The sequence below is a fragment of the Amblyomma maculatum genome, chromosome 11 (genome assembly GCF_055883805.1).
Source record: "Amblyomma maculatum isolate TAMU_Amacu chromosome 11, ASM5588380v1, whole genome shotgun sequence".
NCBI classification, from domain to species: domain Eukaryota; kingdom Metazoa; phylum Arthropoda; class Arachnida; order Ixodida; family Ixodidae; genus Amblyomma; species Amblyomma maculatum.
Window position 1 is genome coordinate 108,468,527 of NC_139354.1, and position 15,713 is coordinate 108,484,239.

The following is a 15,713-nucleotide window of genomic DNA, read 5'->3' on the forward strand; positions in this document are numbered from 1 at the left end:
GGTAGTCATCATATCCTAAAAGATGTCCAGTTTGAATGTTTATTAAAACGTTTATCCGAAACCTCGCTGCGGTGATGTACGCTGTCGCCGAAAGGATAGATAATACGGGACCATTGAGGGATTGTTTTGCCAAAATATCAGCATATTCATTTAAAGCCACATTATTGGGGCCTTGTACCCATACTACATGTACAAGTTTCAAATGTCGAGGGATCAAGGAGAGAAAGGTTTTTACAATTTCAGAATCCACTGACAAAGAGAGGGAAGAACACAAGGATAGAGAGTCGGACATTATAGCCACTTTAGAAAAAGAGGAGTCTAGTTTGTGTTAGAGTCTAGTTTAGAATAACGGATTATAAGTCTTTAGCGTTATTCGGGAATATGTCGTTAAAGACAATTGGCAAAAGACAAAGACAAAATACAAATGGGATGAATACTAGGAAGGGAAACATTTAAATGGTCTAGCAAATTTTGGACCATAACCACCTGCGGGCTGTGAAATTTAGCCTAATGGACACCGAAAAAGGAGGTCGGTTGGCGGCAAAAAATAGACATAGATCGGTGAAACTCTCATTCGTATATCCTTAGGTATGTCTGAACAGTTCGAATTTGTAATCTACATATCAAAGGAACAATCCGGGCTTCAGGGTAGAGCACACTGTTGGCGACGAAGTTTGGAAGTCCAAGACACAACCGAAGCGCTTCTCGCTCCAAGAGAACAAGCGGTCGAATTTTATTAGCTGCTGAACCAGAAAACAAGAATGAATCGAACTCTAAAATTGGACGCGCATACATTACATGAACCATTAAATGCACATCTCTCCGCATTCCATACCGGGGACGTATAATTCAGTGCAACATGCCGACGGCCCGAGCCCTTTCGTAGCAATATGGGTAATGTGGGACTGCCATGAAAGACTTTCATCATAAGTGACCCCTAAATGACTCCTATTGATGCATAATCTAGTGAACAAGGCATGTCCCGACAGGCTCTAGAGAAAGAAGAGGGTTGTAAGGAAGCATTCGCTCTCAATAATTAGGAAAAATACACGAAGATTGCAACTATTCTGTGTATTACAGCACCTTCTTTGTCGCACAATGCAGAACGTGCAGTACGTATGCAAGTTGTGCAAACAAAAAAGGCTTTGAAGAATTGTGCGAATGAACACATACAGCTCCTAGAACACCCAGAGCTAGAGCACCCAAGATTAATGTTTGTCGCCTCAGAACCAGGATTTCTGGATCCTAGTGTGCTCCACTGTTGCTAAAACCCGTGATCAGTGAAGGCGGCCACAATACAGCTTATGCAGCTGAAAAGACACGACATCATACCCTACTGACTCAAAGTTTTCTGGTATGAGCCGCACCTGATACAGCTGAAAACGATTGAGTCAGATCTGAAACGCCGAATAGATAATTTTTTCTCACCAAAAAGGGTGTTGTCGTCAGCCCATAGGCCAAAGCCAAAATCTTAATTAAACAATTAAACAAGGGTAAATAACGAATAGCTGCAGCTTCTTGCTGGAACGCAAAGGGCGTGTTCAGCCTGCAGCAAGTTTCGTACGCCCATCGTTGAAAGTTACAATTATAATTTTCAGTGGAGTGTTAATACACACAAAACAAAACTACAAAAGCATTTGGCCAGCTCTCAGCTTTGCGTTTCCTTCAGTACATTGTGCTACAAATAGTGTTTTGCTTCGTATGCGTTCGTATAGCAAGGCACATTTCGCCTGACGGATAGCCTTATATACAGCTGCTGCTACTGACTAATTCTCTTTTTGAACATAAGTATACATTTCCCCATTTTCCGTCTAATAACTTGTGCCATTAAGAAACCAAATATAGGCACGCAGTGCCAGCAGCAATCGTTTTCTACGATTTCCTGCTTAACCCTGTGTCTACCGCCGCTTCGCCTGTTTCAAAGTTTCTCAGATTTATTTATGGTGGTGGAAATTCAGGGAGCGAACAAGACGCCACTGCTAAGCTGTGGCGCTGACGTCGCACCAACCGACGGATTCGGTTATCTTCCTCTACTCTGCACGATTAGACGCGCTGGTAGTGAAAAATGGGAAGAGTATATTGGCTCACAGGAAGAGGCTGGAGGACGAAAACAAACCTCTGCCTATTGACACTTTAACCCGCATGCTTCATTGTTACTACCCTCTGAGGAAACCTCGTTCACTCTGAGATTGGTTTCAATATGCTTTTACGCGGAAAATTGAGAGATTTTATCATTCTGCTGTCATTTGCGTCTTTCAACTTGTCGGCAATATTAAGGAATTTCGCAATTCATTTCGCACACCTGAATCCAGGGTATCTATTGAGTGCAACGCATTTCTAATGGTTGAGGGAACCTATCTGATAAAATAATGATACTTTGGGTTAGCTATTTTCTGATGTCACTGCTTCTGCTTTCACGTAACAGCAAAGGCAGCGGATGATCCAGACTTCTGTTCCACGTGGTGCAGTCTTCAAGGTAGGACCTTTATACGATTCAATATTCACGCATTTCGGAGCTAGCAATTCGTGGATGGCCATCAGTTTAGGAGAAATACTCATTCTCGATAAGTAAATACAGTCGCTACTGATTATATTGTAATGGGGAAAGAAACGCTGTGCATATGGAATACAATGTATACCGCGATATGACGGGCAAAATTTAATATGTTCTATGCAAGCTGTCACAGACTTGAACGGATTGAAGTGTAGCAATTAAGCGCAGAGATGAGCTTTAACGCGATTCTCCTTTCATATTACGTGCCGTTCTTTACATGTGCAGATAGCGTATACCGTTCAACCTTGGACAGTTTATATCACATTTCATATTTATTGAGACCGAACTTTTGCGACACTTGTAGCACAGGCTGAGGACGTACGACCGTTTTTATACATGCTGTATAAGAAAAAGCGTTCCTTGGCTAAATCGCACTTCCTTCCTCCTCGGCCTTCCTACGCTCGTGTCTTTCGCTGACTATGTGAAAACATTTCAAATGCACGCATTCGACAAATCTTTCTGGCGACGTTTTTAGTATGGAAGTACATGAAAATTTCTCTTGTTATAGATTGCAAACTCGAGGTGGAGTTGCAGCACGCGTTCTCGCAGTTGAGTAGACCTTAGACTTTCAGAAAATAAAGGCTAACTAAACAAGATTTCATCATTATGAAGGTTTTCAGTTTTTCAAGGAGTCCGCAAAAAAGTACAGTTGCGACGATGAAGACTTGAAACTTGCGAAATATTGGTGCCTACTCAGCGATGAGCATGAATTTTATTTGCATTGTATATTATGTATGTAGGCGCCAGGCTAATGTGGGGATTTTAATTGAGCCTTCATGTAAATTAGACAATAGAACCAATGTTAACACAGCGCGAAAATACATGACCACATGGAAGAAGATAAGAAGGCGAGACCAGTATCGGTACTTTAGTCTTTTTCGTTTCTTCCTTATACACGCGTATTTTCGCAACGAGCTTTGTCCATTAATAAACTGTCCACTCAAAGGTACCTTGAATACGACTTTAAAAAGGAATCCAAAGGTAGGGCTTCAACTAATTTTGAATATTACCAATTTGCGTTGCCGTTTTACGAACAGTTACCTAAGCCTGCCTGATGTTTTAAAATACAGCGTTAAATAGATTTAAACGTTTACTCCTGAAATAGATGCTAGTGGTGGCTTGTTTTCTTTAGGGAACCAGGAAGTTAAAGTTGCTCAAGGCAACCAACCTGGTCCATGTGACAACTTCTATAAATACGTCTGTCCTCAAGAAGAGCCTGATGTGCAAGATGGAGACCTCCACACCTCGCCTGAGGAATCAGTTGAGGTTCCTAAAGACAGGCTGAAAGAAGAACTCTACAAGAAGGTCAAAAGTAAGGAACCACTTCTCGCATAGACTGTTCATGGAAAGAGATCATAATGAAAATCAATGGGAGTTGAAATATGGTGCTCATGGTGACTACAAATTACTGGCAGCAATGTAGAACTCGCAAGAACTGTTTTATGTTTTGCAGACGCCTATGCAATAAAGTAGCTCTTAGACAAAATAGTTAATCGCGCAAAAATAAAGATGTGACGTAAATGACGAGCTAGAAATCAAAGCGTGCATGATGTCAATGTCTATTGCACCGCATAATATATATATTTAAAGAAGCTCTGAATCAGTAGTTTTAATACTGCACAACCACATGAGTTAAATGAACCTTGGCTACTCATTCCGTGAGAACGCATCATTTAGCAACAAAAATGAGTTTCTGCCGCAGATTTTATGGTGAAAGCCTTAGTTGTCTCAATTTTGAGCGGTACGCGCAGCGTTGTGGAGTAGAAAAGAATGTACTAGCACTTCAGACTGATGAAGCAGAACTGTCACGTCATTACATGGTAAACGGCGTCAAATTCTGTAGGCATAGAGATATTGGAAAGTTTAAGAAGAGATAACGCTCTACTAAGGATTTGATATTGTCGATTACGTCGGATTAACAATAACTTGCGATGAAATATATGTGTAATTTGTTAGAAGCTAGTGGGCTTTGCTGTATTGGGGATATAATTAGCATGGTTAGGTTGGAATATAAGGTAGAGTATGGTAAAATAAGAGTAGATTCTATTGTAATAAAAGACGTTTACCTTGAATAAGGTTGCAGTAGGGTGATTTACGTTGTGCTAAGGTAAACGGTGGACTGCGGACAATTAAATTTGCATTACATTTAATAAAATATGCTGCAGTTGATAAGAGTGGATTACGCTGGAATAAGGTTGATTAAGATAGACAGACGTAGAAGTCGCTAAATGGCTTTGGATGGAGGGTAGATTATGATGAATTACAATGAACTGAGTGTAGATTAAGTTGGATTAGGTTTTAGTATGATAGATAAAGTTGAATTTATTTGCCTTATAGTGCATTGCGGTGAATGATGGTTAAAATATGACAGTTCAAAGCAGCTTAAACTAGTCATTGCTTTCGCCTAAGCAGAACATATGCAATCAAAACTCTCCTGCGTATTGTTTGATGGGAGAGTGCTATGTTTCCGTTCTCCAGAAAATATGGTGTCGAAGTAGATGACATTGTCAGCAGAAAATCACGGACATGTCTCTGGCAAGTGGTAGGTGTCATGTGACATGACCATTCATTGAATGGTCGTCGGACTGTGGGAAATGATTAGACAACATAAAAAAGTCGCGTCGGTGGACGCTCTCAACTACGGCTCCGCCTTTCAGATGAGAGGGTGAGACCGGAATCCACTCTTCCAGTACCCTTGACCGCACAGGCATGCAGGGCTTCATTGAAGCGGGGATTTGTATCTATGCCGGATGGTATTTCGAATAATGAGGTAGCTTACGCCCGTAACGAAGGAGATGTGTGGGAAGAAAGAGTGACGCAACAGAATGATTAAACGAGTTGAAATTAGTCGCGTGCATGCAAAGTACATGCACGCGAGACAGGATCCTCAAAGGGATCCGGCATTCGGAAGCTGCTAACGTTGTCTCGTCGTACAATTGAAATTTAAGCTTAAATCTCGCCAATTTTTTTGTAAAGTTTTCAATCCTCAGAATTGCTGAAATGTTTTATGTATTGTTCTTACATTCTGATGTGCAAATACTGGTGCAGGAAAGAGTCAGCTTAGTCAACTGTTCCGTGTAGATTGCGCAATCCTTGATTGTTCGATTGCATAAACTTCCAAAGGCTTTGCAGTTTTTGAAGCAACGAAGTGGCGGGCCAGAACACTTATCTCGCATCTGAAATTCGTAATAGTGCCTTCATTGAAACGAAAGCCCGTCAGTATTAGTGCGTAGTCCTAAATGTTAGGTCTGTCGGAATTAAGGGCGATAACTTCATTATCTTGTTGAGCATTTTTCTTTTTCTTTTTATGCCGTTATTTTTGTGTCTTGATTGACCGACAGTACTAACTGCGGATTTCCCTCATTTTCAACATTTTCCTCGAATAAGAAAAACTCGTGGAGGGGGCAGTAATAGCGGGGATTGTTAGTGGACGCTATTAGTGTGAAATTCTATCAGAATTTTCTTACATGCTACCAGATGCTGAAATTCTTTCAGTTATATAAAAAGATACTTTAATGTATGTGGTCTACTGGCCAAACCTTCGTAATATGAGCTCAATTCTTGAAACCATACAATATAAGTCAATATATGCAATAAGGAACAAGTAGAATAATAACCGGTGGTTACTTCAATATAGATGTGTCATCATATGAGCCATACAAGTTTTGTTTTCTTGATCTTTATTTATTATTCATCAAATTACCATATCGGGGTCTTACAAACGGGAAGCACAAATACAAGAGAGATACCGTGCAGAAGGTCCTTATAATTACAACAAGCTAGCGTAAAACATAATTAGAAGCAAAGAACATGAACGTGAACGCAGCTGATAAACATTGCCTTAATACTAAGGTTATCACACTCGTTGACAAGTATTTCGTGCAGGAGGGCGAGTATACAATGATTGCCGAAAATGGTCAGTATAACAAGAGAAAATTTACACCAGCATAAAACGAAGCAAAAACAACATGTCAACTTAGAAGATAACATCGCCTTAAACCTAGTCGCATGCAGGCTGATTAGTTAGTGGTGCGGACAGCAGTGATCCATTCTTGAATTGTTGTCTGGAAGCACGACTTGTCAAAGATTTTACCAAAACGATGAAGCAGTTGTACGCTATTAAAATGAAACAGGCAGCACGACGCACGAATAGAATGAGATATAATGAAACCACGCAAGGGGTAGGGGAAATTTAACTTTAACTTATAGAATAGACACTGGCGCGCAACTTTACGGCCAAGAGGTAAAACATTTAGGTCATGTGATAATGCAATTTCGATTATGCTGGAATATAATTCTTACGTTGAAAATATTGTTACTTAGTGTTAGGTGCTAAGGAGGTTATAATAGAATTGATGGAGTGGAGGCTGCCTATTGCGCGGAGGTGGAGCCTGGTCAAGCGCGCGGCGGCCATCTTGCCATAGGCAAAAAGGAGTATATAGGGACTCGTATAAGCTCTTCCCGCGCTGATGTTTTCGGATTAGGAGTGAATGTATGAGTGATCCTTAGAGGGGATGGATAGAGGGATGGCTTGTTTAGTTCAAGGAACGATAGGGAACGATATAGTACATTTTATGAAAATATATGTGTGTGTGTTTGTGGGGGGGGGGGGGGGGTTAGCGGTTTTTTAACGCAATGTTTTGCTGGGATGGGTGGTTGCTTTTCTAAATAAGCCACTGTCGTGCATTTACAGAGTGGAGTTTTAAACTAAATAAGATGGGGCGACCTTAAAGCTAAAGCAGAAAAGTATTGAAAAAATAAATTCATGTCATAGTTTTGGTGCGCACCCAAATAAAACACGACAGCAACCTTAGGTTATATGAAGCAACATCAACGCCTGCGTTTGACAACAACAAAAGGCTCACTCGAGCACAAAAAGTTATTTCTCAACAAAGAAATAACAAACGAGGCCTGCATACCACACATACTTGACAAGGGGTTTCTCGGCGGACCCGAAACACTCAAACACAACATATGCACCCACTGTCAGGAACAGCGTACAGCAGACCTAAAACATCTTATATGGCAATGCGCATTATTTTCACAAGGGAAAAATAAAAATACGTGTATTCCACGCGACGAAATGCCCACCCTAGCAGATCAGATTCTATCAATTAAGCACCACAATACAACAATCCATTTCCACCTATTGTAGTGAGAGCGGCCTGCTTCGAGTAGTGTGAGAGAAGTCGACCTACAGCGCGCAGATCGGCATCATGGCAAGCAACGAGAAACAGCTTGAAGAACCGTGAAGAAGCTACACTTCCATCCCTCCTAATCCCTAATTACTCAAACAGCGGCCGAGAGCCATTCCTTCCTTCAAATAAAGGCTTCATTCATTCATTCAATCACTCATTCATTCATTCATTCATTCATTCATTCATTCATTCATTCATTCATTCATTCATTCATTCATTCATCAATTCACAATTACAGCGATAAGCAGGCGAAGACTGAAAAGGGACAAATGTGCACTCAGCGCAGTTTCTGCGCCTATTTTGCGCAATGATTTTAACTTGAGCCAACAAGCCTTCTTTAACGATTTCGCGAAAATATAGTTTATTCGAGCTTTACACGAATTTCAGCCTGTTAGTGAGCGTCACCTTCAGTTGCGTCAATAATGAATATCTGTGATAAGTTTTAGCGACGCAAATGTATAATTGTAGCACAAGTGTTATATCATTTGATAGCTTTCATCATGAATTGACTTTTTATAACTAAGCGTAACAATTACTCGTAGTTGAATTGTTAACTGCGATTAAAAATAAACTCTATGCTACAATATCGTCATATATAATTGAAAAGCTTATGTTCAGTATAAATACACTGGACAGGTAGGTAAGGGCTAAATACTTAGCAATAAATGTTTACTGTAAATAAAATAGAACTTAATTGTACGCTAAAGCATCGCATTCGCGATTAAATCTAGATAATAATATTCCAAAAACCAACATTAGATCACGTAAAACCAAGCAAAACCAATTGCTACCGATGGTATAACTAGGTTCACCTATTCACCGCTGCCAATTTTTCTTGCCCCGATTTTCTTGTCCAGTTCTACTATATCTTCTTGCACAAGTTGACGCCGTGGTTGTCCAGCAGGAGTGTCGCTTTCTTTTCAAACAAAAAATAAAAATTGCAAGCTGGTGTTTCATTGTAATCGCTTATGCAGACTGCAAACGCATGAAGCATGACCAAAATGTACATGGCCGTTTAGTGTGCGCTTGAAAGTAAGATGATAGCGGAACTCAAAAATTGTAGTGTTTTTCTTCTAAGCCCCGTAACGGGACTCGTATAACAACTCTGGCGTTCGTACTCTCCAAGATGTCAAGACTCTTCATTCTGCTTTAGCTTGCATTCATATTCAAGTATTGCCAGCAGAAATCGCGTTACAGGGCTTAGAAGCAAAATCGCTGGACTGTATATTTTTGACAATGACTGTACATAGCATTTTTCATCTTCACTTCAGCATAAGCATGCTTATGGCGGCTCGGTGCATGTCACCGGGATAGATTTTAACGCAAAACACTTAAATTTGTCCAATCTGCTATTCATTTTTCACTTAAGCTGAGACTTCGCACAGTAACTCTAAAACTGAGCGATTGGAGCAAAGAATGCGTACCTAGCTCAAAAATAAAAAGAAGCACGCGCAAATTATTTTGTGGAATATAGGTCAGATTGTACCCTTTTTGGCATACATAATTAAGCACTGCAATCCCTGAGAGTAGTTAGCAGCTGGGGAAGCACAGGACGCAAATTTTTTCTCTCTTTTGGTTCCCAGTGTCCAATCGAATCCAACGGTTCGTTTCTATAAGCTTCACAATTCTTCATTTTTCGAGAACTTGTCAACGAAACGGCTCATTAGCGCTGTCCCGAGCACAAGGGGACAGCACGCATTGTCTTTAATAATTTTAGTGTGCTTACAGATAGAATATAGCCCCTCGATATTTCTTCACTCTATGTGCACAGTCATATGCAATGCATGACGCTACCATTGTCAGAGATAAGTATCCATGAGTGTAAATCCGCGCCAAGCGAAACAGGTGCATTTGCTGCCTATGGCAAGATGGCGGATTACAGTTCCAGCTAACGGGCACCTCTTCCACTCCAGCTTCCTTGGTAGGCGCTAAGAAATTTAGAAAGACAAGTGGACCCAATATGGCCTGGGATTTTGCTGCGAAGTTAGGCAAATAGTACAATATGGAAGATCGCCTATTACGGTGAACTGGTAGCGAGCCGTGAGAAGTTGTGAATTCACCGTATAACAAGCGGGTAATACCTCTGTCACACTAGCAGATTTAATGTCATTCGAATCGAATGTCATTCGATGCATCGAATCTCATTCGGTTTCTTTCGGTTGCAACAAAGTAAAATACAATGTCATTCGCAAATGGTGGCAATTACAATCAGCTATAACAAAATACTGCACTTAAGGAACATCAGTGAGCATAAAAGGTGTTTTAAATCACTATGTAACATTTTAAAGCTGATCAAGACATTCTGTGGAATACTGCGCTACTTGATATACAGAGACAAATGGAAGACGACACACGAAAGAAGCGCTTCATTCGTGTGTCGTCTTCCATTTGTCTCTGTATATCAAGTAGCGCAGTATTCCACAGAATGATCAACCAACTGGCCCCCGTGTTTGCATTATTGGCTACTACTGATCAAAACATCTCTGCACGATAATTCAAGCGTAAAACATTACTTTTGGTTGTGCTGTTGCACTTTAGCCATAGAAATTCAAGCCAAGTATGGAGTCACTCACACACTCTATAAAAACTGCAAGCAAACAATATGGCTGAACACAGCGGAGCGCGGATACACAGGGCGGAGACGCACGGAGACACAATTTTAAATGGTTCCGAAATGAACATACGGGAAAACGCGGATACAAGAAACAAGGAGATCAAAATGATCGTGAGTCGCTGCCATGACTGGACCACCGCTGTGACCGAGAGTAATGCCGTTCCGCGAGAGACTGCAGTGCGAATAATATTACCCCTAAATTAACAGGTTTTAAAATAAAACTCTAGAAATATAATTTTTAAATTTCACTGTGCGCAGAACATGTTGTTGCATTAGTTGTTTCTGCTGCGTATCTGGTGTCAAGAGTACACATTCGGTTCGCGATCGAATGAGAATGAGTTCCTCAAAATCATTCGATGAAGAATGTCATTTGAACCTAATAACGTTAAATTTTCTCGTGTAGCAGGGGAATAATGACATTAGATGCTAATGTCTTTCGATACGAATGACATTGATTTTGCTTGTGTGACACGGGTATAAATGTAAATGCCTGAAAGTTTATACATAAGGAGTTGCGAGGGACACTGTCGAATACATTGGAAAACTCCAGATATGTGGCATTGGTTTCGAGCAATCATGGTTTAGGCAATGACCTTCGGGAAACTCGAATGACCACGATTTATATGAAAAACCCTCACAATATGCATGATGATTTTTGAAAAAAAAATGAGTTGAAATTCAGGTGGGATGTAGTATACAAGCATATAAACATTCTCAGAAAATTTACAAGGAATGGAGGGTAATGAAAGTGCACGATAAACCGACGGGTTGCTTCGGATATCCTGCCTTGGACACAGGATCAACGTTTTTGATTTTTCAGTAACTATTGATACTGAGCCATTAACAAGAGAATGGAAAATATAGCTTTTAGAATATGACGGTACATTTTTGCACATTTTAATATGCCTGGCCCCGCGGCACTTGATAAGTTCAGTTTGTAGACCAGAGCTCAGAGGCCAGCAGTAGAGGTGATGTGCTGATAGGAACAATACCAGGAAAGTTAAAAACCTTGTCGGCTTGGTGTGTAATAGACAGTATATTGAGTGAAGACCAGTTACAAAACAAAAAGAATCCATGACGTCGAATCGAAGTTCTTGAATCATGTGCAAACCATCGCGATCTCGAAGAGTAATGCAGTGGTAGTTGCTTGGCGGGGGATATAAATAACGTCAGAATTTCTGTGGGTTGTATTGTGAGATGCCATAAAGATAACTGGCGAAAAACTTTGTTTTTATGTATTCCAGCCAGGAGATAACTTTTCTTCTAATTGTAAGCTATCGCGGTCGTTTTAGCTTCACGAAAAGGCTCACCCCCCACCTCTTTTTTGTTCCAGAAATCGTCTGTAAGGACATTGAATATCAACCCTTGTTATATTCGCCGCGAATGCATATCAGCGTAACATTTTCCACCACTTCTAAAACTGTATTTTTGGAAGCTACCTAGGCTCCTTCTATAGTCATATTAGTGCTGAGTGCCTAAAACCAAGAGAAAGAAAAAGTTCTCACGCTCTGAGTTAGCACAGCCGAAGCTTACCCTTTCTATAATAGCATATGTAGATTCTTCTGCCGTCGAGTAAACGCGTTATATGTTGAATAGGATAGCTTTGCGGTCACAGAAACCGTGCTTCGCGGTCACTGAAGCCGTCAATGCATGATAAGGATCGAATGAGGTATTTGATAAACATTAATATTAAATCGAGAGTGTTATTGGTAAGACTAAAATATTTTCCCGTGAGGCTGAGGTTGAAAATAAGGATAAAGCTAAAGAAGGTTTTCGATGGACGATATGTGCCCAAGCTTCCGCAGTCTATGTCTGGGAAATTATAGTCATTATAGTCTCCGAAGAGGATGCAATAGGTGCGAGGAAAATAAGTAGCGAGATTGAGAAGGATGGAGCATATATCAGTAAACAAAGAAACCGTTACTCCCAAGAGGGTGATATTGTTGCGAAGAAGGAGATCGGCAGCGGCGCGAGAGGAGCCCTCGCGCTAGGCCAGACATATAATCATCATTCATCCTGTCACCATGTTGTGCCATCTCTTTGCTTGTCGCCCCGTAACAATATTATGCAATATGTATGCGTGCGATTGCGGATAAGATGAGTTTGACACAAAGAAGAATTAAGACTAGTTTAATAAGAGATAAAGCACCACCTTCTTGCTCGAACTCCAATCAAGTCTGTCATATCGCGGACAACTTACCGCGTCATGTTTTCCAGTAGTTCTTCGTTGAGGATATAATTTGAGAGCTCCCGTAGGATAACAAGCAATCTGAGCAAAACGAAAGTGATTCTTTTGACCATGATTGCAGCGATGTGGTGCCCAAGATGGTCCGTGAACGGTGGATGTCTTTGTAGCCAAAGAAATATTCCCGCGCAGATAGCGACATGGGATTGTCAGTCGAGGATCCGGTCATAGGTGATGACTGGCACAAAGTGCTTTCAAACTGGTTGCAGTGCGGTTCTTCGCAAGTGGCAACAGCGGAGATGATGTTGCATTCAGAGCAGGGTAACATCAGCAAGGTTTGTGACAACAGTAAAACCTGCTGCAAGAAGAACGTTCTTTTGACCATGTTCAAAGCTGTGCTGTGTTCCCAGTTTTTAGCAAATGGTGTACGATCCTGCATGGTAATGACAATGTCTCATACAGGTAATATGTCACAAATATGATTACCATATTATCCCCGCCCCTCAAACATGCACTGATATATTGTTGCACTCGAAGGCCTTCACGAAGATCGGGGTGTCCTAGACGCTTTGTCAGTTACTAATCTCTCAGGCTCTGCGCGTGCCCTACCAACAAACATCGTTCTCCTCCACAGCACCTAGCGCCTCAACTTCTATGCGACCGTTACAATATTATCACGTGGCGGTGACAATGCCGTGATCGCAAAGAAACACACAGACGCTGCAGCATTGACATTAACTCTTTATTGGGTTTTCTTGCGCCCTCCAAATGGCTGAACAACTTGGCGGCGGCGATAGCAGCAAACGTGGTTGCTGGTCGTCAAATTATTAACTCCGTCACACCGACAAACGCTCAATTTAAAGGCGGCGAGGAAACATCTAGATAAAGCCGCAAACGGCGAATAGCATCACCTGAAACATTGTAGAAATTCACACGAGAGGCCGAAATCTTCAAGATACATCTCGGCGTAACTTGTGCGACAAAGAAAATGATAAAACAGCATCTTCCGATAACGAGCATGAACAAACAAAGAATAAAAATTGATCCGTGCACTAGAATTACAGTGATTAGGTCGTATACGAGCATGAACAAACAAAGAATAAAAATTGATCCGTGCACTAGAATTACAGTTATGAGGTCGTATGCCGACGGTGGTCAAAAAACAACTGATAAAGATTTGAATGGTTCGCGGAAATACATTGATTTTTCACTCATTCACCCAGACGTTACATGGTGCGACTTAAGAAATCATATGTGTAGTATCTCGAACATGCCTGTATTAGAACAGAGTGCGAAGTCAATTTTATTTTTTTCTCTCCCCATTAAGACATTTCCTTGTGCACTTTTGGTTCTTCCGTTTCCGTTTCCTGCACTGCCTAGATGGCGCTTCAATTGTACCACAGCGTGCCTCAAAAATGTAGCTCTTAGCCGCTTGGTTCACGATAAACGATCGAGAAAAATCAGCACCATTATAGACATGCGTGTGACAGATAACACCCTGTCCCAGGCGTTCTCTATATAGCCCAGTTATCTGAAACACGCAATGCAAAGCTTCGACAGAGCGTGCAATCTTATCCCTGTAAGCTCATGCAGGTGGCTTGAAAACGCTGCATTGGATTGGTAAAACATTTATTTGGGGCCTGCAGTAGAACGCGCGCTCGCGCGCGCGCGCTCCGGACGGGGCCTACGTCGTCCTCTGGACACCGGCCTCGCGGCCTGGGTCCCCGCTCGCCGTGGCCGGCTCACTGGTTCCCTGCCGGGCCAGCGCCTTGATGACCTGCTGGACGGCCCAGAGTTGTTCCTCTTGATTGTCGCTCCCTGCGGCTGCTTCCAGTCGCGGCGGGATCCTCCCACTTAGCTTAGCTTCTTAGCTTCTTCCTGGTACTTGTTGCAATTCCACAGAATGTGTGCGAAGCCGGCCGTCTCCGTTCGGCAGACTCTGCATTTGTCTGTCGAGTGCGTCTCGGGATACATTCTGTGCATCAGCGACGGGCTGGGGAGTGAGCCCGTCTGTAGCTGTCTGAATAAAACGGTTTGCTCTCGACTGAGCCCCGAGCAAGGGGGTGGAAGAGTTCTGCGAGCTAAGCGGGACGCCTTGGGTATTCCGTTGAAGTCGGTCATTCGGTCCTTGGTGCTGAACCCCAGCAGCCAGTCGACCGAGGCACGGTCCGTTAGCGCGCGCGTGTGCCGTCTCGTTGTGGTTGGCGTTGCGATCTGACGCCTCGCCCGCGTGCGCCGGGAACCACTTGATTCTCAATTGTCTGCTGCCATCGTCGTTCTTGGTTGCCGGCAGTATGCGCACCGCTTCCTTCGCTATCCTGCTTTTGGCGTAAGTTCTCACCGCCTGCCTCGAGTCGCATAGCACTGTGTGGCAGTCGCGGTCGGCGATGGCCAGGGCGATGGCCACCTCCTCCGCTTGCTCTGCCTTGGTGCATCTCGTGCTGGCGGTCGTGCGAACGGTGCTGGTCGAGTCGACGACGACCGTCGTGAAGCCGTGTATCCTGGCGTACTCAGCCGCGTCAACGTAGCGTGCGTGTGTGTCGGCCGCGTGCTGGTCTATCAGCGCCTTGGCTCTCGCTGCTCTCCTCCCTTTGTTATACTCCGGGTGCATGTTCTTCGGTACCGAGTACCCTCTGATGTTGCGCCTGATCTCATCGGGGACGGGGAGCTGCGTCTGCTTCCTGCCTTGGTATCCAATTCCCAGGTTGTCCATGATTTTCCGGCCGGCCTTGGTCGTAGACAGTCTTTCGATTTGCGCGGCGCGTTGGGCCTCCGCTATCTCCACCAGTGTGTTGTGCACCCCCAGCTGCAGGAGGCGTTTGGTGCTCGTTGTTTTGAACAGTCCCAGTGCCGTCTTGTAGGCTCTGCGGATGAGTATATCTATCTTGTTTCTCTCGCTCTTCTTCCACTTGTGGTAGGCCGCCACGTACGCTACGTGACATATGACGAACGAGTGGATCAGTCTGATCTGGCTCTCTTCCCTCATTCCAATTTTCTTGTTCGTGACTCGTTTGAGTAGTCTCGTGGCGTTCGCCGCTTTCGCAATGAGCCGGGTGACGGTCTCGCCGTTTCTGCCGCGCGTCTCGATCGTCATTCCCAACACTCCGATCTGGTTGACTCTTGGGATCGCGTTTCCCTATCTGGTCTTGACTGATTGCCTCG

The 15,713-nt window shown here is 42.9% G+C and overlaps 1 protein-coding gene across 1 annotated transcript in view; it reads left to right on the forward strand.

Moving 5' to 3' along the window:
- LOC146174635 (neprilysin-1-like) overlaps window positions 1–15,713 on the forward strand; it is a 244,341-nt gene that overhangs the window by 39,871 nt on the left and 188,757 nt on the right. Inside the window, exons 3-4 of the mRNA XM_084583822.1 lie at window positions 2,426–2,476; window positions 3,687–3,866. Coding sequence (XP_084439948.1) covers window positions 2,426–2,476; window positions 3,687–3,866 — 231 coding nt within the window. The remainder of the gene's footprint in view (window positions 1–2,425; window positions 2,477–3,686; window positions 3,867–15,713) is intronic.